At 36.1% G+C, this 23,185-nt stretch overlaps 1 protein-coding gene across 4 annotated transcripts in view; it reads right to left on the bottom strand.

Moving 5' to 3' along the window:
- Positions 1-21,176, bottom strand: part of LOC113049515 (talin-2-like) — a 49,516-nt gene extending 28,340 nt beyond the window's left edge. For 2 of the 4 annotated variants that reach the window (XM_026211928.1, XM_026211929.1), the window contains exon 1: positions 460-595. In XM_026211928.1, the coding sequence (XP_026067713.1) occupies positions 460-595 (136 nt within the window). Of the gene's footprint in view, positions 1-459; positions 627-4,155; positions 4,202-11,578; positions 11,862-21,036 lie in introns of those variants that run through there. The other 2 variants (XM_026211926.1, XM_026211927.1) reach the window with 2 other exon arrangements.
- Positions 21,177-23,185: the final 2,009 nt, after the last annotated feature.

Raw genomic sequence — 23,185 nt, 5'->3', positions numbered from 1 at the left:
AAATTTGCGAACTTGGTGTCGCCTTTGAGAAGAAAAGATAATTGTTAAAAAGCACAACAACAATAAAACAGTAGGCCACAGCTTACAAAATGTTTATTGACAAAAATTAATAAGATGAGGCATGGCATACATGCACCACATGCTGTATTATATACAGACTAATAAATTACAGAATGTTTAGCAAACACTAAGGAATCAAATTATTTAAAAAAAAAATAATAATAATAATAAAGAAATCCTTCATAGCATGACGTGAGTTAAACAGCAACAATAACAAGCTTTTCAAAACAAAACAAATATATATATATATATATATATATATATATATATATATATATATAGAAAAATAGTTTAAAATCTCACAATTCTGAGAAAAAAAGTTGGAATTGTGAGATATAAAGTCGAAATTGTGACTTCCATAAATAAACTACAAAGAACATAGAAAGAAAGGTATCCCACCTTGTCCTGTCTGGGCTTCTGGAACCCTCTCTCTGATGACCCGACATGCATCGTACACAGCCGTTGATGGCTCAAACTGCATCGTCTTCACCACATTACACTGTCTCACACAGATCTTCAGAGACAGCGCCACCATCCTGTCAGCTTATGGATTACAGATTCTGCACCTGTGGAGAGAAGGAGGGAAATGAGGAAGATGGAGAACTGAAGACAGCAAACAGGAGAACGTGTGCGCGTTTAGATGCTGCTGAGGAACTAATCAACTAAATAATACAAAAATAGTTTGGGGTCAGTAAGGTTTTACTGTTTTACTGTGAATATTTGAAATTTGAAACAGAATATTTGAAATTTTGTACCACAAATATTTTCTGCAACAATGTAAAATTTTAATTTAATGCATCTTTGCTAAATAAGTAGTAAATTCTTAAAAAAATAAAATAAAATAACACTGGTATAGGTACCAATTCACCATTTACTTAGCAGTTTATTGCAATTAGCAGTTTATTGAGGCAAAGGTTATAGTTAAAGGTTTGTTAATAGTGATAACTCGACCTCAAAATAAAATGTAACCAAAAAAATTAATATAAATATTTTATTTTTTAAATCTTTATTTAATCATGTTTTACGTAGAAAGCAAAATTACTGTCTGGCTCCATACAGTTTATTATACACCCAATACAAATACTCATGAGTGAAATTATTTATTAAATCAGGACAAACTCAATCACAGAGTTTTGACCTCTAATACACATACATTCAAATCGGTCCCTTTTTCACATTTTCCTGTTTGACATTATGTGTTATAAGAAAGGGATCTGGATTCTGTCCATTTCTTTCTCTCTCTCTCTCTCTCACACACACACACACATTTCACTGTTAACACCTGAACTCCCAGTCAGCTGTCTTTACTCTTTCAGCACCATCCAAACTGCACATTAATGAAACACTGACTAGTTTCATTCATGTTTTTCACACATGAAAGACACAACATAATATGAGACAGAGGATAGACTTCGTGGTTCAAATAGCCCTGGCTGGAACAGAAAGATAATTACAACATGATTTAACCTCAAAATTAATAAAGAGCCAGAATTATTACCTTAAAGTCTGAGTTTCTCTCAGCATCTAATCTTTAGTCTGTGTGTGTCTGTGGGGACTGAGGATGCCCTTGTGCACAGTTGGCACGCTGAACACTGGCAGTGTGATCTGACCCAGTATGTCAGGGACGAGCTGTAGAGCTCCGAGCCATCAAAGACAGACATACATAGTTCGGGAAATGTATTGTTGGAAATGCAATAGTCATGAAACAATGTCTGATATACATATTAATTATAAGACAGACATCACTGAAGTAATAACTTGGGAGTTCATTGAATCAAAGATTCATTAAATACATTTCACTAGGGTGATTCTTCATATGAATCAGACTACTTTGGTCACGCTGTTTACATTTTTGTGTGCAGCCCTAGGAGACAATAAAATAGAAAGCTTTTTTTCAAAATGGAAATCATTTTTCAGTAAGAAACCTTTTGGTCAAACCACATTCAATTTAGATTTCCACCTCATATTCAAAACCATGCTTTCCACTATGCTGGAGATTCAGCAGCAGAAAAGCACTGAAGAAAACACTGACATATGCATTACAGAAATTATTCTTAGAACTTTATACTAAAACACCATTTATTTGGTGTGTTACCCACCAGTTTGGGACAAACTATATGTCCAAAATACAGAAGATAGGGTGTTTATGTGGAGGGGCAATTCTAAGAAAAGAAGTTTGGAAACATTGCCGCAATTCCTTCTGGTGCTGCAGAAATGACACACTTTACCTTTAAATACAACACCTCAATTCAGTAACACCCAATATATATCGGCCCTTGATGCTGAGTGCTACTGTAACAACACAAAGTTCCTGATCAGCTGTAACTTGTCCTGTATATTATCACAATCACACTTTATGCATATGCACAGCACAGACTTCTGGATTTAATGTGTCCGAGTATATAAGTCCACAAGAACTAACTCGACCAGCCCACCGGTGTCTCTAGTGAGCCTGAAAATCATAACACTCCAGAGAATGTCCTTCCATTTATAGACCTCCAACAGGATCTCATTCTGCATTCAAGTTAGCAGTCTGACTAAAGTCTGATTATTCACTCAAGGTCTTACAGTAATGAAAGGCACACATGCAGCCAGTAATGCAATTAACACAACCTTTTATTTCCACTGCCTCATATCAGCGAGACTATATTCAGTCACACACTCATGTAGACGTGACTCATGTCTGTCACCAGTGTTACTATAGTAACTGTGGGCTACTGAAATATGATTACGCCGTTAAACTCCACCCTCCACAAAGTTTCAAGTTAACCTGAACTCCTCAAATAGTCCAATCCATATTTAAAAAACTTAAAATATTTAATTTAGCTTGGCTGAACCTGTAAAACAGAAATTATTAATACTCTTTATATACCTCTTCACAAATGTTATTTTAGTATTATTTATATACTAGAGTTCATTATTATTTATTATACTGATATCAGTTTATTTCTACATCATTAATTAATGTTTATTTTAGTTTTAGTCATTTCATTACTTCAGCTTTAATTTATTTCCTTATGTTTTATGATACTAGTAATTAGAGTTTCTCAAGTTTTAGTAAGCAATAAAAACACTGCTTCACAACAATACATGCTTTCTTATTTTCTTGGCAAGAAATGTTTAGGCCAATCGAACTTGCATTAAATTACATTCAATTATAAAACGACAAAGTGCTTCAGTTTAAAAAAAAAAGACGAAAAAAAACAGTTAAGTCATATAGTATTGATTGTTTTTAGTTTAAAGGTGAATCATTGTTTTAACATTCATACTTCTCCGTTATTTGGCCTTTTTTTGAAGTTGTTCCTCCTGACTGTAAGTTGCCATTTTATTTTGATAGTACTCTTTCTCTCCCTACTAGCAAAGTGCTCTATTTTAATGCATTGGAAAAGTCTTACTTACTTATCCATATTTAGTGGATAAAATACACCTTTTCCTTTGTTCAGTTGGAAAGAACTAAACAGTATTCAAGTTTCCATAGTTACATTTTCGAGAATTTTGTAACCCTTTTTGGGGTATCTTAGGTCTCTGCGGATAGATGTAGCCTCCACTGATTGATTGACAAAATATTTGCTGTAAATAAAAATACATGTTTTTTCCTCCTTCCTTTTCTCCTTACCTGTTATTTAGGTTACCCCCCCCCAACTTCCTGGACTAATTAATGTCTACTTTGTTTCAACTTATGTTTGTATTGTTACATATAGTTTTTCTGTACAATATTGGACACTACTCTCAACCTGTGGGTTGGGTGAGATTATAAATATGATATTCTTCTTATTTTATTTATTAATTTTTTTCCATTGGTCTGATTTTTTGCTTGTATGAAAATGTAATAAATCATACAAAAAAAGTGAGTTATTGTAAAAATGATCACATTAATAATGCAAATACTAAATAAACGACATTTTCAGTTTAGTGTAAATAAAGGGTTACCAGAGTCCTATGGATAGGACTGTTTTGGTACAAAAAAAGTTTTAAGACAAAAATGGTGGAGAAAGAAATTTTTTCCACAGCAATGACAGATACACCTAAGAATGACACAACTGTGTGTAGCTCAGGGAAAAATCATTTGTAAGAGGTACAGAAGGCTTGGCTTACCGTAAATGAGATGTATGCAACTCTGAATCACTGCAGATCTTCACAGCTGTGGAGACAGTGAGAAAGAGCGATGATCAGACAAGCAAATAGAAAGCAAAACCTTTACAAATGCTATTAAAAAGACAATTCAAATGGAACCACAGTAATGGATATTGAATTGGGCCTGACAAGATTTATACACATAATAGCTTTAAAAGTTCTTCCTCCATCACAACTGCCAAAGGAAAAGTCTACATTATCAATATAGAAATGAATTATTATTCATCCTAAATGTTATTCCCATTAACCATGTTAGGTGGAAGATATAAAAGAAGAAAAAAGAAACCCAGCTAATATAAAATGGAAATCCTACCGGTGATGTGTGTGTGTGTGTGTGTGTGTGTGTGTGTGTGTGTGTGTGTGCGTGCGTTTGAGCCTCATGAGGAATGAGTTAAAGCCGCAGTAATTAACCCAGGTCTATCTGCTAATGATCTCAGAATTGCAGAGCTGACTCAAAGCCAGAGGCCACTAAACACTCTTAAAAGTCAAGAGCTTACACTAAATCTCCTAAATTACCAAATGCGCTTATTAAATAAAAGGTGAAATTAAAGGTGAAAGTAAATCAAGTTGGAGCTTAAGACAGTTTTTTAACACATACACAGCATCTTACAAAAATAGCAGCTTGAGGGATTAAATATCAAGAATCAGAAGAGATGAGCCAAGCTATTTTGTAAATCTGAAAACAACAAAAGAATGTCATGACTTTTTCCTGAACACTGTCTAGTTAACCACTAAACACACTTCACACTATGAGACTATCCCAGATAGTGGGTGGGTGGGTGGGGGGGTCATATAGCTGCGTTGTGTGTGTGGTAAATGACCTCAGTGAGTGGTAGGAACATCTGTGCAGCAGCTGCTGCCATTCAACCACTACAGAGGTCAACAGGAGTCCAGTACAGACCATTTACTCCACACTGATTAATCACGTCAACCTCACACTCACAAATCTTATGCAAACAACAACAGCGTTACATTTTCATCACGTCCAAATATGCCTACTGTACTTCCCTAGTATATAGTAAGCAACAAAAAAAACACACACCAGAGGAGTCGTATGTAAGAATGCACAGCATTCAAGAATCAGAAGATGAAAAGTACCCGGGTGGCCTACTACTTCCACCGAGATTCTGAAATGGACAACTGACAGGCACATTAATATCCCATTAGGTCACAAGAGCAGAGTCATGAAACATGACAATGCACTTAAGATTGCATTCATTCATCATGCTATTCAGAATATAATGTTTAAAGAGATAGTTCGCCCCCAAAAAAGAAAATCCTGTCATTAATCAATCACCCTCACGTCGTTTCAAACCCATAAGACTTTTAGTTTATCTTCGTAACGCCAATTAAGATATATTTGATGAAATCTGAGAACTTACTGATCCTGTATAGACAGGGCTGCACGATTATGACAAAAATCATAATTGTCGATTATTCCATTGAAACTGTAATTGCAATTATTAATTACAATTATCACAATTTACACTGAACGATGTTTATAACATTTTTTAATGCAACTGCATGCAGTATTTTATATATAAGTATTATATATACTGTAAGCTGAAAACACTCCAACTGAAAAACCTTAGTGCTTTTCTATAGTATTAAGCCTCAAATATCAACTAAACATCGTATTGGTTTCTTCTTTAATTATATTTTTTTTAAAAAGCAAAAAATATGAATGTTATTATAATGTTATATCAAAACTAAAACCAAAACAATGGAAAAACCCCTTAAGATAACATGCAGAAAGAAAAGAAAAACATATCTTAAACGTACAGAATAACATAAGTGGACTTTGAATGATTAATTTGCCACTTTGAATGATATTATGTAATTGTAGCATCAATAATTGTAATCCCAATTAGCAATTTGATTAATTGTGCAGCCCTAATAGACAGCAATGCATTTTCTAAGTTCAAGGCCCAGAAATGTAGTAAGGACCTCTGTAAAATAGTCTATGTGACATCAGTGGTTCAAATGTAAATTTTATGAGGCTACGAGAATACTTTTTGTGCACAAAGAAAACAAAGACAATGACTTGGTTCAACAATTCTTCTCTGTCATGTTAATCTCCGCCTGGCATTCACAAAAATACCACGATGCATAAGTGTGTTCCTACTGATGCAGGAGGCGGCGTTATGATGTAGAACCTAGAGGCACTGCACCAAACGCATGTGTTGTGGTACTGTTGTGGACGTGCGTCGAAGTCTGACACAAAAGAGATTTTTTTTTTTAATGATGTTATTTTTGTTTTCTTTGTGCACAAAAAGTATCATAAAATTAAGACTGAACCATTGATGTCACATGGACTATTTTAATTATGTCCTTACTATGTTTCTGGACTTTGAACGGGTCAGTTGCATTGCTATCTATGCAGGATCAGAGAGCTCTTGGATTTCATCAAAAATATCTTAATTTGTGTTTCAAAGATGGACGAAGGTCTTACTGGTTTTGAATGACATGTGGATGAGTAATTAATGACAGACATTTTTGGGTGAACTATCCCTTTAAGCTCTCACAAAGTAAGTTCTTCATCAAATGTAGCATCTTCTCTGCCAGCATGTGACTTAAGAAGCAGCATTTGAAATGGAATATTGTAAGTTAAATTATGTGTTTTTCATATGGACTGCCAAAACATTCTCCCTTTGTGTTTCATGGAAGAAACTAACAAAAGATTAAATCAAGGCTGAGTGACCCCATTAAAAAAAATTTTGGCGTACGATTCCTTTAAATCGATACAGGAAATTAGCCCTTCATCATCTATCCAAAGGTGGAAATCTAAAAGCTTTCAAACTAAACCTTAAATCACAAAAGGAAGATCACAAATCACCATAATACTCAAAGCAGGGTTATAAATAATGAAAAGTAGCAGAACAGCCATTTTAACTAAATCACAATTACAAATATTCAGACACCCTTTTTCTGCCAAGAGCACTTTGGAAAGTAATGAACAAGTTGGAGGAGAGATGGACAGAGGGAAAAAAAATGAGCGACTGTGTGATGCTCGTAAAGGCCTGTGTTGAACAGCAGACATGGCTGTCACTGAACTGACTTGCATGTGTAGGCGGTGAAGTTCACATGACCGTGCTGGCAACACATCAGTGCGTCAGACAGCTTTACAATGACTCACCAACACTGAAAGACAAAATGAACAACCCCCTGTACATGCAGCATGTTCAAGCAGGATGACGTTAACTCAGAGCAACATTCAGTCCATATTCAACCTACTTACAGTACATAATGTATTCAACAATACAGCAATCGCTCATTAATGAATCAAGAGAAATCAAATTGTCCTTGATTTTTTTGGGATAAGACTCAAAACATACTGTAACTTTCAGAAATACAAACTTCTATATGTCCAAGAACAAATATCACTGGTTCTACTATGAGCTTCTGTTAAGCATTTGAATGTGCTCTAGGTATGCGAGTAAAATCTTAAATCTGTGCATCATACTGTCTCTCTTCAGAAGACTTGAATTAAATGGCTTGATTGATATAAATTACATTTATAGTGTCTTTATGTATGTTTTCAAGCATCAAAGTTTTGGTATAATGGACTTTCAATAAAGGGACAGAAATCAGTTTCTTTAAAAATATATTTGTGTTTTGAAGCATTAAGTATGAAATGACATGAGGGTGACTAAATGATGGCAATTTTCATTTGAAGCTGAGCTAAACCTTAGTCCAAAAAATGATTCAAGGAAACGGAGCCACAAAATTATCTCATTCTAAAATTCTTGGGTTTCAGAAAGAAAAATCAAATCCGTTTTGTCACAGGCCAGTTAGCAAGCCTGGCTCTTGAAAGACAAGCAACATTCCTGCTGGATCAGCAAAACTCAATAAGCTTCCAGGCTAGATCAACTCGCAGCATGAATACAGAGTCTAGTCTAGACAAAAGAGGTGTATGAATGGTTTCAAAAGAAGGAGGGCACATTAAACCATCATTCTCAAATAATAATCCTTCCAAGAAATGGGCAGACAAATGGAGAAATTTCTATTTTACAGCCAGTTCCGCTAACATTGTGGATGATGGGGACTGACATGGTTATACACAGCTACATGGTGTGGCATCTATTTAACACATGTAAATGGATTTGATTGAATAAACCTGCACAGGCACACACTCACTTTACTTCCTGAGCACTTTCCCGGTCTTCCATCATTCAGCCTGGGGACAGGATGCTCAAACAGAGCTAATTTGTCACTTTGTACAGCAACTAAAATATACACGTTGAGGAAATCAGCCTACAAATAGTGTACATACAGTCTGCTCCACATTAAAATGGGATGCAGGAGAAAGTATTTCATCATTAAAATGATACATGCCATCAACTTGCAGAGTCAATGTTCTTGGTTCAGAGCCATTTCAATGCACATAAAACCCTAGTAGAGACCAGCACAGCACTCACAACCTGAATTATAATCCTTTACATTTGATTCAATCTCAAGAGACAATGATTAAAACCTACGTATAGTAGATCAGGACCCTACATAAAATACATTTTATATGACAAAGCATGTTACATTTCTAAGTATGGAAAGCCTAAAAACATTTCTATAGTATCTGAAATATCTTCTTCCTACATTACATTTCAAAAGTTACAGGTCGCTATGTTTTTTAGGTTTTGAGTCTCTTATGCTCAACAAGGCTACATTCATTTGATCAAAAAGAATTATATTGTGAAATCGTTTTCAATATTAATATATTTTAACTGGAAATGTATTTTTGTGATGACAAAGCTGAATCCTCAGTATCACATGATCATTCAGAATTCATACTTTATATGCTGATTTGGTGCTCAATAATTATTTATTCTCATTAAAAATGTTCAAAGCAGTTGTGCATAATATTTTGGTGAAATGTTCTCTGAATAGATAGCAAAAGCATTTATTTACATTTATTCATTTAGCAGACGCTTTTATCCAAAGCAACTTACAAATGAGGACAATGGAAGCAATCAAAATCAACCAAAGAGCAATGATATACAAGTGCAACAACAAGTCTCAGTTAGCTTAAACGCAGTACACATAGCAAGGGTTTTTAAATAATATAATAAATAAAAAGATAACATAAAATAGAAAAAGAATATAGAAAGCTAATGTTAGAGGTCTTTTTGTTGTTGCTTTTGGTAATTGTTAAATAAACGAAAAGAAAACAGATAGAACACAAAAAGATTAGAAAGCTAGTTGGATTTCTTTTTTTAAGAATAGAACTACAATAGTGAGTGCTAAAGTTAGAGGGTTAAATAAAGATGGAAGAGATGTGTTTTTAGCCGATTCTTGAAGATGGCTAAGGACTCAGCTGCTGGGATTGAGTTCGGGAGGTCATTCCACCAGGAGGGAACATTTAATTTAGTGCTTTTTTGGGATGGCAAAACAACACTCTACGGACACCATGCAAATTTAATTGACTAGTAATTGGTTTTGTTTACTCGCCAGACTGATAATAATAATAATAATACGAATTCCGCTAATAAGAACAGTATAGCTCGTAGGATAACCAAGCTTCTGAATTCATGAATATTATTCAGGTTGTGTGTGTTCGTTCAGAACTGATTCGCTGAAATCAAAACAGGAACAATAATAGATGAGCACCAGCCAATGAAATTGCCATTTGCGCGTTCGTTTTGCCAACTACTGGAAAACCCGGCAGTTCTGAACAACTGAAAAAAATTTGGAAAATACAACAAAGAATATCGTTTACATGTAGCAAGTCTCTCTCGCTCTCTCCTCACACCAAAACGATGGGGAGTCGTGCGCCGATGCACTACAGTACATCAAATGCAGGTATGCTGCACATCCATTGAGATGAACTGAAAAATAGTAAAGATCGCTAGACAGAGAGAGAAACTATGAAGCACTATGAAGTGGCCGGCGAGTGAAAATATATGTGCTAAACTTATACTTAGCCTCCAACTCACACACTGGCGAGTAAAATCTGAGAATTTATTAGCCATTGGCTAGTATTTAGACATCATTTAGTCGCCCAGAGTGAAGATTTAGTCGCATATGCGAGTGATTTACTCGCAATGTAACGTTAGAGGGTTGCACAATCAAGTGACGTTCACTTGCAGAACGCAAGCTTCTAGAGGGCACATAAGTCTGAAGTAATGAATTTAGATAAAGGGGTGCAGAGCCAGTGGTGTTTTTTTTTTTTTTTTTTTTTAAATGCAGTTCCTTTGCAACAATATAAAAATATTTACTGTCACTTACAGGGGTCATTTTATTATTTTGTACTGTTCTCTCACTCTGAGGTCCCCTTATAATGTTATCAAGATTTTCTTACATCAAAAAAACTATTCAGAAGTAATAGGCTACTTTCTGTCCTTGTTTAAACCCCGGTCATCAGATTGCTGGGTTTGAATAGGCTTGGCAGACTGTAGACTCGGAAGTAAATGCCCACAACTATAATTGCCAATAGTTGTGTATGTTTGACAGCCTACACCTTCACAGATGAATGCTGCTATGATTTAGGTTCAAAAAAACACATTAATACACAGTATATATGAAACGATCTGTAATAACAGACAAAGTAATAGTGACCACATATTGAAAACAGTTACTCACTTGTTTGGTGCTTAATAAAAGTACGTCAATTCATCAAAAAAGTAGCAAAAAATTTGTACTGACCCTCGAACACTTGTGTAGGCCTATATGAAAATCTTATAATAACCATGCCAATATTAATTGTTAGTTCCAAAGCATTCCAAAGCAAGTCAGATCAGTTATGGCACAAAAGTAATGCCTCTTAAACATATTTTGCAAACAGTGAAGAGTTAGCAAACGGAAATAGACTTCAGTCAACAGCAATAACATCTGCAAAAGCATCTCCTGCTGCAGCCAAGCAGCCAATCAGCAGCCTCCTGCTAGTCATTAGCTGGTTTAATGACTGTATTTTCATGACAATCCAGCTCGTTTAACAAGACTGGGGCAACACTTAACATGCTGTACACTTTCATAAAGCAGCTATCCCAAAGAAAAATGAGCACCGCTAGACAGCTTAATCTGAACTGTCACTGAAATTGTGGGGATTAGCAACTAAAATCAATGCCAGCTAATGAGGCTATTACTCATAAAGTATGAATAGCAGACCCAGCAGTGCTCCATTCTAAAACAGGGCACAAGTACTAGAGCAGCATCTGCAAACTTTAACAAATGACTTATGCACTGCCAGGAAGAAACACAGTCATAATGTCTCCCACATCTAAGGTATGGATCATATGATTTCCTGAGCCACAACTATGACCTCAGAGCGCACAGCTGTAACAGATCACATAGCTCTGGTTATGGACGTTATGTCCCGTACTACGAGATGCACCTCAGAGGATTACACCACATAGCCTTCCAGTAAACATGCCAGTCCGGAGTTACATGCCTGGATAATCTGCTCTAGTCTGTTGTATCCAGTTAGTTCAGGATTAGAGAACTCCAAGAAAATGCTACGCAAATAAAAGGCTATTTCCAATCATTTCATTAATGCAGAGCTGTCCACGTGTAATCAAATCCAGCTGGAGCTCTCAAGACACTTAAAAAAAAAATGCTTCACATTGAGAGCGGGAGAACGTTTGTGGGGGAGTAACCCTCATGGAGCAGGACACCCAGGTCTGCTTCTCCATTTCCGTGTGGCTACACAACGCTAGATCCCACTGGTGTTGCACTCACCAATAAACACACAACAAATCACCTTATATAGAGCTACGGGACATGTAGGAGGTCAAATCTGGCTCCAAACTCCTCATAGTCTTCAACATGATCTTGTCCTAATGGGCAGTGGGGATTTGTGTAAACAAAGTCTATTTTAGGATCGCGAGTTTAAGAACAGCAGACGTGTCACATCCTCCACTTCTTTTTATTGATGACATTCCATTTGGCCTTGTATTAACACAAAGAGTTTATCTGTCATCAAGTGTGTTTATCAAGTGTGTTAATGCACCATTCGCTCATTTATCATGGAGGACAAAAGTAAATGGAATATTTAAAGTAATAACTCTTCTTTTATGATTTACCAATCCTTGACCTTTGATAAAAGAATACATTCATACATACTCTATAACTCAGATGTCCTGTCAACACCGAGCTCTGTGAAGGCTAAACGGATGGTCGACAAATATTAGCATCTCTACGTCAAGGCAAATTCCAACTTTAGAAGGACAGAGGGGGGCCAAGAAGGTAGTAAACTGAGAGTGAGAGACAGACAGAGAGACAGATAAAATTGGACACATGCTAAACCCCCGCCCCTACTCATCTTCATGCAGCAAAACACTACCAGCATTTATTATAAGTGCTTTAAAGCCTGAAACTTCAATGCTTTTTAAGGCAAATAATTATGTTGAAACCTGACAAATGTTAATGGACAAATAGATGTCAAACAGATTACATGCTTTCCCAAAACACATTGTGGGTAAAATCACATATGGGGTAAATATGATTTCAAAAAATTTTTTTATAATAACACTAATGGATGTGAATTAAATGGTCTTGAGATGAAGCACTATCCATGCTATGTTTACTCTATGGATCCGTCTGTCATTATGGACTAGTAAGGTCCATTTAAAGAACTGTCGCCAAGCTATATATACACATTTACAGATATACAAATGTAACATAACTTGCATGTTTATAATACTTAAGATGAGTTGATAGTGTACCAAAATAATCTAGAGTTCTATCTCTTGATTCTTTACAAGTTTCCTAAAGTCTGTGCATGTTACATGTACATTATATGGACAAAGGAATTGGGAAACATCTCTTAATCATTGCATTCAGGTATTTCAATCAGACCCATTAACACAAGTGTATAAAATCAACTACACAGCCATGGTGTTAGTATTTACAAACATTTGTGAGAAGAAATGGCTCATCCTTGTTAGATATTCCAATCCAATAAAGTGGCATTATTGGAAGGTGGAAGCAACTTAGCTACATAAGACCATGTAAAGTGCTGAGGCGCATGAGTCGCCAACACTCTGCTGATTCCATACCTGAAGAATGCCTATCTTTCACCAGCATTAATATCAGCACAAAAACTGTGGCTAGAGCTTCATGGAATGGGTTTCCATGACCGAGCAGCTGCATACAAGCCTCTCATCACCAAGTACAATGCCAAGCGTCATACAGCACAAAGCCACTTGACTCTGGAGAACTGGAAATGTGTTCTGTTGAGTTACGAATCATCCTTCTCTGTTTGACTGTCTGATGGGTGAGTTTGGGTTTGGTGGATGCCAGGAGAATATTACCTGCTTGACAGCATTGCACCAACTGTAAAGTTTGGTGGTGAAGACATTACCGAATGGGACTGTTTTTCAGGAGTTGTTCTAGACCACTTACTTCAAGTAAAGTCAAATCTTAATGCTTCAGCATACATTTTGGACAATGCAATGCTTTCAACTTTTTGGGAATAGTTTGGGGAAGGTCCAGCATGACTGTGCCCCAGCGCACAAAGCAAGTGAGTTAGATATGGAAGAATTTGATTGGCCTAGACAGAGCCCGAACACCTTTGGAGTGAACTGGAACAGAGATTTCGAGCCAGGACTTCTCGTCAAGCACAAGTGCCTGACCTCACAAATGCTCTACTAGATACTAGATTTGTGGGCAAGGATTCCCACACAAATACTCCTAAAATTTGTGAAAACCTTCCCAGGAGAGTCGAAGCTGTTATAATTGCAAAGGGTGGGGGTAACTACATTTCTAAATACATATGTTTTTGTATTTAGAATGCAATGTCATTAAAGTCCTGGCTAGTGTAACAGTCAGATGCCCCAATACATTTGTCCATATAGTATATGTTTTAGGTCCCATAAACTGTTTAGTCTTTAGTAAATAGAATGATGCAGCCCTTCCTCCACATTAGATTTTTAACCGTTTAAAAGTTCAGTTCCAACTAGGAATGCATTGACATTTAAACTCTTGCTGATACGAGAAGTCTATAATTATTACATCTGTTTTGTCTGTGGAATACAAAACAAGATACTCTGAAAGTTAACGAGGTCCAAACAATATGGGACCCCTTTGACTTTCATTGCAATGTTTTTTTTTTAAGTCTAAGTCAAGCTTTTAGTCTAACCAATTTACATTGTAAAGGTGGAGAAATGGCAGTACCACAGTCAAGTCTGTTCCAGTTACAATACAGGGAATCTGGGAATGCCAGATCTATGCAGCATACGCCACCCAGCCAGCTGCAGACTGGCTTAGAAAAGCCCCTCTCCACTCTCTGATTTCATGTAACCATATTGAGCCTCATGTCAGAGGGCAAAAAATATTCTGGATTCCCAAAAATACCCTGACAGAGAAAGCACTCTATTCAAAGTGACAGGACACATAGAAGGTTTTATCTTCAGAACTATTTGTTCAGATGAGCACCTGATACTCATTCTCTACCTAAAACCTTGCCCAACAATCCATCAGACCACTGTATTTCTCTTTCAGCACCTTTCTTTGATCACTCATCTACGGCTCCAGTGGAATGTGCTCATGTGAAAGAAGCCTGCATGAACCCTCATAGCAGTTTGGATAGGATTTGTACCTGCCCTTTCTGGCAACTGACTCACAGTGAGCACAAGAGATCACAACGAGCCTGATAGCCATTCTGCCGAAGGGGAGGCAGCAATAGCAGAAGCTCCCGATATAACAGACTGACCTGGATCCTTTTTCAGCACAGAGAATGTGGGGGTAGAAACAGCCTCAGGCCTCCAGAGTCAAACTCAAACTGCAAGGCTCTAATAGGTGTTCTGTGTTTGACAGTATATGGATCCAAACGCTCTGCTTCACCCACTTCACAGCTAAACATTTTTTATAGGGGGTCATTTTGAGGAGTAAACACATTTGAATGCAACTGAAAGATAGCTGTGATTTACCGGCTACAGTACTGTTTAAAAGTTTGGCATCTAAGATTCTTTTAATATTTTTCAAAGAAACCTTCTGCTCACCAAGGCTGCATTTATTTGATCAAAAATACAGAAAAAATAATAAAATAAATAATATTGTGCATTATATGAAAAACAAATTTTTCATAGTATTACTATGTAATATATTTTAAAATTTAATTTATTACAGTGCTGGCAAAGCTGAATTTTTAACAGCCATTACTCCATCAAGAGACATTTCTCTTCAGATCCAGAGGCTGAAATTTAACAAGAGCAGCATCAGCAACGATTACAGCAGGACGTCTCTATGTGGTATGTACTGAAACTGTATATATTTGCTTAGCGGTTTTGGAAAATGACTAAGTTCCACTTTATGTCGTCTTTTTTTTTTTTTAAGCTGTACATGTGGAAAGTGCAGTTTGATGCCAACATCGCATGTTGTTTACTTGATGTGCTTACGCGCTGATAGCTAAGTTAACAACACAGAGATATTTGAAGCAGTTTTACTCACTGCCTGCGGTTCCAACACATGATCGTGACCCTTTTTCGTTGGGACTGCATTATCCTTAAGAAATAAACGATGTGCAAATCCGGCGTCAAACTGGGCCTTGTTTGTAAAACAAGCATCTTCGAAATGCAGGGAACAAACACAAACACTTGCACAACTCCGTTGATGCTCTGTAAAAAATAAACTCCATCCACTGGTCCCTTAATGGTAATCTGTGCAGGGTTGTCTTGCCTTCGCAACCAAAAACACACTTCTTTTGTGACATTTCGCGACGCTCTCGCTCTGATCAGTGAATGTCTGTGCTCTCTGTGCACTGCTATACGTGAGCATGCGCTCTTCCGGCAGAAGTGCCTCAGGACCCATATAAGGAAATTCCGCTCCATTTAACGTCACACAGACCCATACTCGAAAAAAACTTTCCGAAACTTGTGACAAACCGGAAGGAGTATTTTGGAACAAAAATACTCCTTCAAACGTACAACTTAATTTTTGAAACTTTGTCCATGTTTAGCCTGGGAATCCAACTCTTTAACAGTGTAAAAAACTCAGTATGCATGAAATAGCATTTCACCCCCCCCCCCCCCAAATGTTTTTTTGGAATATGTGAGTTTTTCATGATTTGTTGTTGATTAGAAAGGTCAAATAAAAAACATTTACTTTGAATAAATTTGTAGAAATTATTTAGTCTTTACTGTCAGTTTTGATCATTTGCATGCATGCCGAATAAAATAACTTTTTATTCTTGCTAAACAAAAAAAAAAAAGAACTTACTGACACCAAATGTCTGAATGATTCAATCAATTTATCGATTTATCAACCAAAGTAAAAAGTGAAGAACTAAAATAATTTATGATTGCTAATACGAGAAACGGATAAAATAGTTAGCTGCAAAGCCTAACAAGTTTGTCAACTGGTTCTGTTAAGATTTATTAAAGGATGAAATATGTGAAATGAGAGATGCATTGGTTAAGCAACCGGTCAATAATTAAAGCGTTGATCCAACCAAAATTTTAAAGTATGTCATAATTTCTTCTGTGGAACAGTATTGTTTTATTTCAGTATTCATTTCATTAAAAAAATTATCTATATACAATAGAAGTCATTGGGCTGCTAAGTTGCATTTTACACAATATTTCATGCTTCACAGAGGAAACAAAGTTATAAAGGTTTGGAATGATGTTAGGGTGAGTAAACGACAGAAATTTCATTTTTGGGTGAATTACTGCCGATACAGACACAAATTTGAGTTACAGGCAAAAATGTCTATTGTAATAATTGGTTCTTATCAAGTTATCACAGAGGTAACCAAGGTTCTAAATGTAGAGGGTTTTGGTGAGGTCACAGCTCAACCAAACCTACAGCTTTACTAAAACTTATGAAGCCAAATTAAACAATTAGGCATTTTCAGTCAAGATGAAGGTGCAGATGGGAGTGAGTGGCAAAACAAGGAAAGTTCAAAAAGAGAGGATGATGGCAGGTGTAGTGTTTTATCAGTTGCTGTTGGCAGTCTTGCTCAGAACTCACTGGAGCTAAAGGATGTGACACCCGCATACCCAACGACACCCCTGCTAATTATAACCACCACCACATTTGAAGAGGAGTTGCAAGTCAAACTTCCACCTCAACAATTTGTGAAAATTAAGTTTTCAAGTAATATTCACTCAAAATTACAAATCTGTCATCAATTACTCACTCTCGTGTTGTTCCAAACCAGGATGACTTTATTGCTTCCATTCAACACTGAGTTTAGCAGAATGTTCAAATTTTATCAGAACTTTCAGTAGATTAACGGCACTCTGTTCAGAGCACTTGTCACATAGACAAATAAATACTAAAGCTTTGTGTGTGTGTGTGTGTGCGTGTGTGTCTACAGTGTAAGACAGAAAACCAAACAGGTTTAATATGACATTTGATATGAGGGTTTGTAAAAGTGCAAAATTTTACATTTTTGTAACAATGTGGCACACAATATGCTAAGAATTTCAAATCTTTACATTGACTCAAAAAAGTTTTTAGTAATTCTCTGAAATGTAGAATTGAAACTTCTGCACGAACATGCACGTGTGCTAATATTTATTTGAATGCACAAGTATGCACTCACCTACATCTGTAAATTTACTATCATTCATGATCAGCAATAAACAAACAAACAAAAAAGCCTTTCAAAATACTAACCCTGCTGGTGGTCTAAATTTACTAAGGCATACAGTATATCCACTTGAAACATGCCTAATACATACACCACAGTCCAAAAGTTTAGGGCAAGTAAGATTTTTTTTGTAACTTTTATTCAAAATGGATGCATTACTATGATTAAATGTGACCGTAAAGACATTTATAATGTTATAGAAGATTTCTGTTTCAAGTAAGTTCTATTCTTTTGAACTATTCACCAAAGAATCCCAAAAAAAAAAAAAAAGAAAATGTATAGTGAAAATCCTAAAAAAATAACAGTTCCCACAAAAATTAAGCAGCACAACTGGTTTCAACATTTGTAATAAAACGAAATGTTTCTTGAGCATCATGTGAATGATTTCTAAATGATTGTGAAACTGAAGATTGGAGTAATGGCTGCTGAAAATTCATCTTTGTTGTCACAGGAAAAATATATATTAAATATATTACAAAAGAAAACAGTTATTTTAAATGTTAATAATTTTTCACAGTATTAATTTTGAACAGTATAGTTGTTATTAGTGGAAATTATCCATGAAAAACATTCTTGTCAAATCAAAGCAAACATGCACATTCATAAGCTTTGTTGGCTGACATATTACTCGGTCAACATCGATATATATAATGAAGTGTCCGATTAGCAGACAGACCTCATTTCTCATGCAATATTGTTCAAAGGGCAGCAGGCTTATCTGAATCCCAAGTGCCTGGCAAAATAAACAAAAAGGACTTTTGATGATAAGGGACTATTCATAATTTAAAGAAAAGAGAACGAATAAATAGACTGTTTGAGGTTCCATTATAAAAGAGCACGCTTTCCTCACTGGTCTCATATGACATATGTCTAATTCTGCCTATAGAAACCAACTGATCCATAGCATTAAGGGAACCCATTTCTTTATTTACAGTCACGTTTGGTGTGGAGAACATTTACAGTTCACATTTACACTCGCCTGGTTCTGGCCTTGCAAAATTAAATGGTATTTTAATAAAGAATAAGTGGAACTTTGTTGGAGTAAAGACAGCGCCAAGTGATGAGTGGCTAGCAGCAAGTCAATGAGCTTGTTCACCTTTACAGTGTAAACATGCTGAGAATCAGGAACCTTGCCAGTAAGGTATGACCCATGGGCAAGCTACCAATAAAAGTGACAGCTGTGATTAAAAAAAAAAAAAAAAGCAGCTGCAGTTTGTCAAAAGGACAGCAGAATTACTCTACTTGATGCCTTTTCCTAAGCTACTGGATTCATCAGCATCAGCAGTCCATCAGCCCATAAAACAGTAAGCAGACCTGTCTGTCTCCTTCAGGTCACTAAATGCTGTGAGACGAACTTAAGACTTTAAAAGCAAAGCAGGTCTACACTGCTAATAAAAGGTAAAAGTACAAAAATAAAATGCACAGTCCATTTGCAATGAGAGATTACAAGCACTTAGCAACGAGGATGAGTTATACAGACTCATAAAAGTGCTTAAAAACCTTAAGAATGTGCTGCGTACATGAGCGTTAAAGTAAGAGAACACTTCTTTACCTGAATCTCACTAAAACAAAAAAATTAAAAAAGCATTTCAATAAAAAAGATGAAGCTGATAAATGCCAATGCATTTCAATGAACAGTAGCCTATTTTCAGAAAAAGTTACAAAACAGATGGTTAATCTACACAAAGAAGCTCTCCGAAAAATCCGAAAAAACAATTTTATCCACTATGATAATGGAAATTAATGAAAGCTCCTTGTCATAGGTTTTTAAATCGGCAAAAGAATAACAAAGCATAAAAAAAACAAAGGTAGCATAATGTTGAGACATGTGGTAACACTATATGGGGTAGGCCTTCACAATGGAAATCATCCAAAAAAACTAAAAACTAAATAATATTTGGATTTTCAGCTAATTTTAAGCAGTAAAACGCATGTCATGAAATAAGTAATACACAACCTTATAGTCATTATAAAATATAGATGTTTTGCTCAGTATGAAACTGTAGTCACTACATGGTATGAAATGACTGCATTGAACAAGTATTGTTTATAGCCAACAAACAAAACGAATGCATTTGTGTAATCAAAACCTTTACTCCAAACCTAAGGTAACTCCCCTACTGCTTGACTTTGTTTTCAAAATCAGCAAACACAGGCTTATGTTTGAGAAACTTGAAATAGGATATATACAATTTAGCAAATGAATGGGAAGCAAGTAAATTAAGTAAAAGGGTGAGTAATGTGATCAAAGACAAACAAAACATCCGAAGAACAATGAAGAATCCACAAGTATAAATTTCCAAAGCTCTGAGGGGATGTTTAAATGTGATGACACAGAGGGGTGTGGCGTCAGCCTGGGCTCCATGTGTCTGGACCGTCACAAAAGCATTTTACCCCACTGTTGCAGATGAATGTGGGAAGTGACTTAAAGGTTTAAACAATATCAGAGTATGGACTGTGCAAGAATGGAAAGGTGGTGGTAATACGGATTGAGAGAGAAATGCCTGGAAATGATACGTTAAGATTCAGTCCTCTAGCCTATGATTATTGTAGCGAATTAAAAACACTGCAAACGAATTCTTATAAAGAAGATCACTTATGCTACATATATATATATAAAAAACATGTTTGTAAAATATTAAATACCGTACTGTTTTTAAAGTGTCCTCTATTTTTCATTTTGAAATTAATTGATTAATGCCAAAGTTTTATCAAACACAAAATGCGATGAATATAGCGGTTTCTAGCTGCAATCCACAAAAGTTAAGCATCGCATGTTCAGATCAGCAATGCAAGCCTGGCCAAGTTTGAAATCTCAAAAAAAATATATATATATAATATATATTAGCCTATATATATATAATTTTTTTTAAGTAACCATTTTTATTTCATCCATAGCCCCTGTGTTGCGAGAAAAACGAGAGCGAACACAATCAAACACGAACATTTGCCTTAATGCAAATATCCTCATCCGTCTTTCTGCATTTCAGAGACGAACATTTAAGTAGTTAAACTTAGCAATTACAAAACAGAAACCCGCAGTGTTCCCATCGATTAACTGTGCGCTTGAATTAATTCTCCTGCAACTGGTGAAGCATGTGTATCATGTCAAATGCGACATAAGGACTCTGTGCACGTCTCTGTACAGCACACACTGCTTATTTCCACGCACCTCTAAATCCCAATCCATTCAAACACTGCATGCAAGATCGGGTTTGCCCTGTTAATTCATAACACATTAAAACACCCAGCGATCGCGGATATTTCTGTGCACAATTCGCCGAACAAGGAAATCAGAGCACACTGGTTCTTACCGGTGAGTTTGTTTACCGCAGTTTCATTGCGAGCTCGCAGCCGCTCGATGCACAGTAAACTACGATCTTGTAGAGTTGTGACGTTCGCGAACGAACCGATTCTTTTGAACGGCTCATAAACATGAACGATGGGAGCCGAGTCGCGACTGGAGAGGAGCCGTTCTTTCTATCGTTCTTTTTTCCTATGCGTGTTCATACAAATGAGCTCCTCCAGGAGACAGAACAGTTATAGGGGGAGGGGCGCACCCAGCGCAGGCCAACCCTTTATAGCGTGATGATATTAGTTATTAGTTGGGCATGCATTTACATTGCACTTTGTGTTCATTTAAAACTTATTTTAAAATCATTAAAAATGTTCTTTTGTGATACTGTACTTGTATAGAAATGTTTCACTAAAAGCTGTTTTCCACAGACATTCATTGCAGCCCACTTTGTTATTGTTCATTGACTTGAAGGGGCTGATGTCCTATTTGCAAAGTTTACAGTAGTAATAGTATGTAGTATGTAGACATTTCCATTTTATTTATTCTAATTTTATCTACTTAAAAAAAAAAATAGTTTTCTATCAAAATGTTCTTGTGTGATAACAATGTTCTTGTGTGGAAGTGTTTGTAGTAAAAGCTGTTTTGCACAGAAATTCATTGCAGCCGGCTTTGTTTTTTATGTTTATTTGTGAGTAGGTATTGTATGAATAACATAAGTCAACGTAGTTTTACACACACACACACACACACACACTTTGTACTAAAGGTAAATCAAAATAATAATGTCACTGTCTAAGCAGAGGGATTTGTACAACCCTATGGAATATAGTCGACACATGAGAAATGAGGTAATAATCAATATTTCAGAATAATTCAAACTCAGATATTGGTGTGTGATATCTGAGCTTTAATTATTTGACTACAAATCTCACCTCATAATACCTCCCAGTGATTATTTCCAGGATAAACTGAGATGCTCCCAAGCTGGCTTCTTAAAACTGACTAAATATTTAAAAAGAGCCAAAAGAGCCATTCTTTTGAACGGCTCTTTGAAAGGAACGGATCGCCAAGATCCGGATCCCCTCAAAGAGCCATAAATCCCATCACTACGATCTTGTCCTGCCTCTTTGGAGTAAATCCCTTCTCGATTTACGGAATTTACCGAGCCCGGCCGATCACTAAAGGTGGGACTAGAGGAAATGCGTCATGCATACAGGAATCCTGGGGAATGTAGTGCTGGTGAGTAGTACGCATCTGCTGTTTATTAGTCAGTTTTTTAAATGGTAAATTTGTAGTACAGTAAAATATTTGATTATATAATTCAATATTTATTTATTATAATTTACCAATGATTTATAAAATGTTTCTAAAAAGGTTTTCTAACCTATTATCATTATGTTATTTAACCTTATATGCATAGGTTATAAGCATACAAATACTTTAAAGGTATATACAGTACCTAAAGAGTACAATTCATTTTCCAAAGGACACCGCCCCAGTGACAGATTCGGTAATCTGGCCTAATTTTCTTTTCTGAGAGTGAAAGGAATAGGCTGCCTGCACCACAAACACAACACTTGAACACACAACTTAAAAATCAGTCTGCTCATCATTTTATTTCTGAATAATTACTTAGTTAAATTACAAGTACAAATACAAGTACAATTTTAATAACACACTTCCAGCATCACAGAGAAAAATAAGAACGACAGAGGGAGAAAGGACAAGACTATCTTGACTATAGTTCTCTGTTTTTGAAATCACCTTCCCAGTTTCAGGGGATCTAGTCTCAAGCTTGACTGAAGTCATGGATTGTGTGGTCAAGCACCTGGAATGTATTATAGATGTGTTGACCCGACAAAGCTCAAACAGGGGTGAGTCCACAACAGCATTCCACAGATTCTAATGAGAACACCTCCCCTGTCTTAAAAACTCTTCCCTATCAGCCTCATGAAATATGTGTCTTTCACGTTGTATTTTGACAATGTATTACCATAAGCCTCGTAACCTCGTCATTCATTGCTACAAACTGTACTTTGATTTTCAGACCAATAAACCACTTTAGCTTTTGTCTGTAAGCGCCTAAATGCTGCTCTCTATAGATTCAAGTGTGGTATTACAGCATGGTCAGGGTTTTTGTTTGTTTATTGTATGTGGTTTAAGAT

Source organism: Carassius auratus, chromosome 30 (assembly GCF_003368295.1).
Source record: "Carassius auratus strain Wakin chromosome 30, ASM336829v1, whole genome shotgun sequence".
Classification (NCBI taxonomy): Eukaryota; Metazoa; Chordata; class Actinopteri; order Cypriniformes; family Cyprinidae; genus Carassius; species Carassius auratus.
The sequence above is the reverse complement of the archived record's forward strand: the minus strand, read 5'-3'. Positions and strand labels throughout refer to the sequence as shown.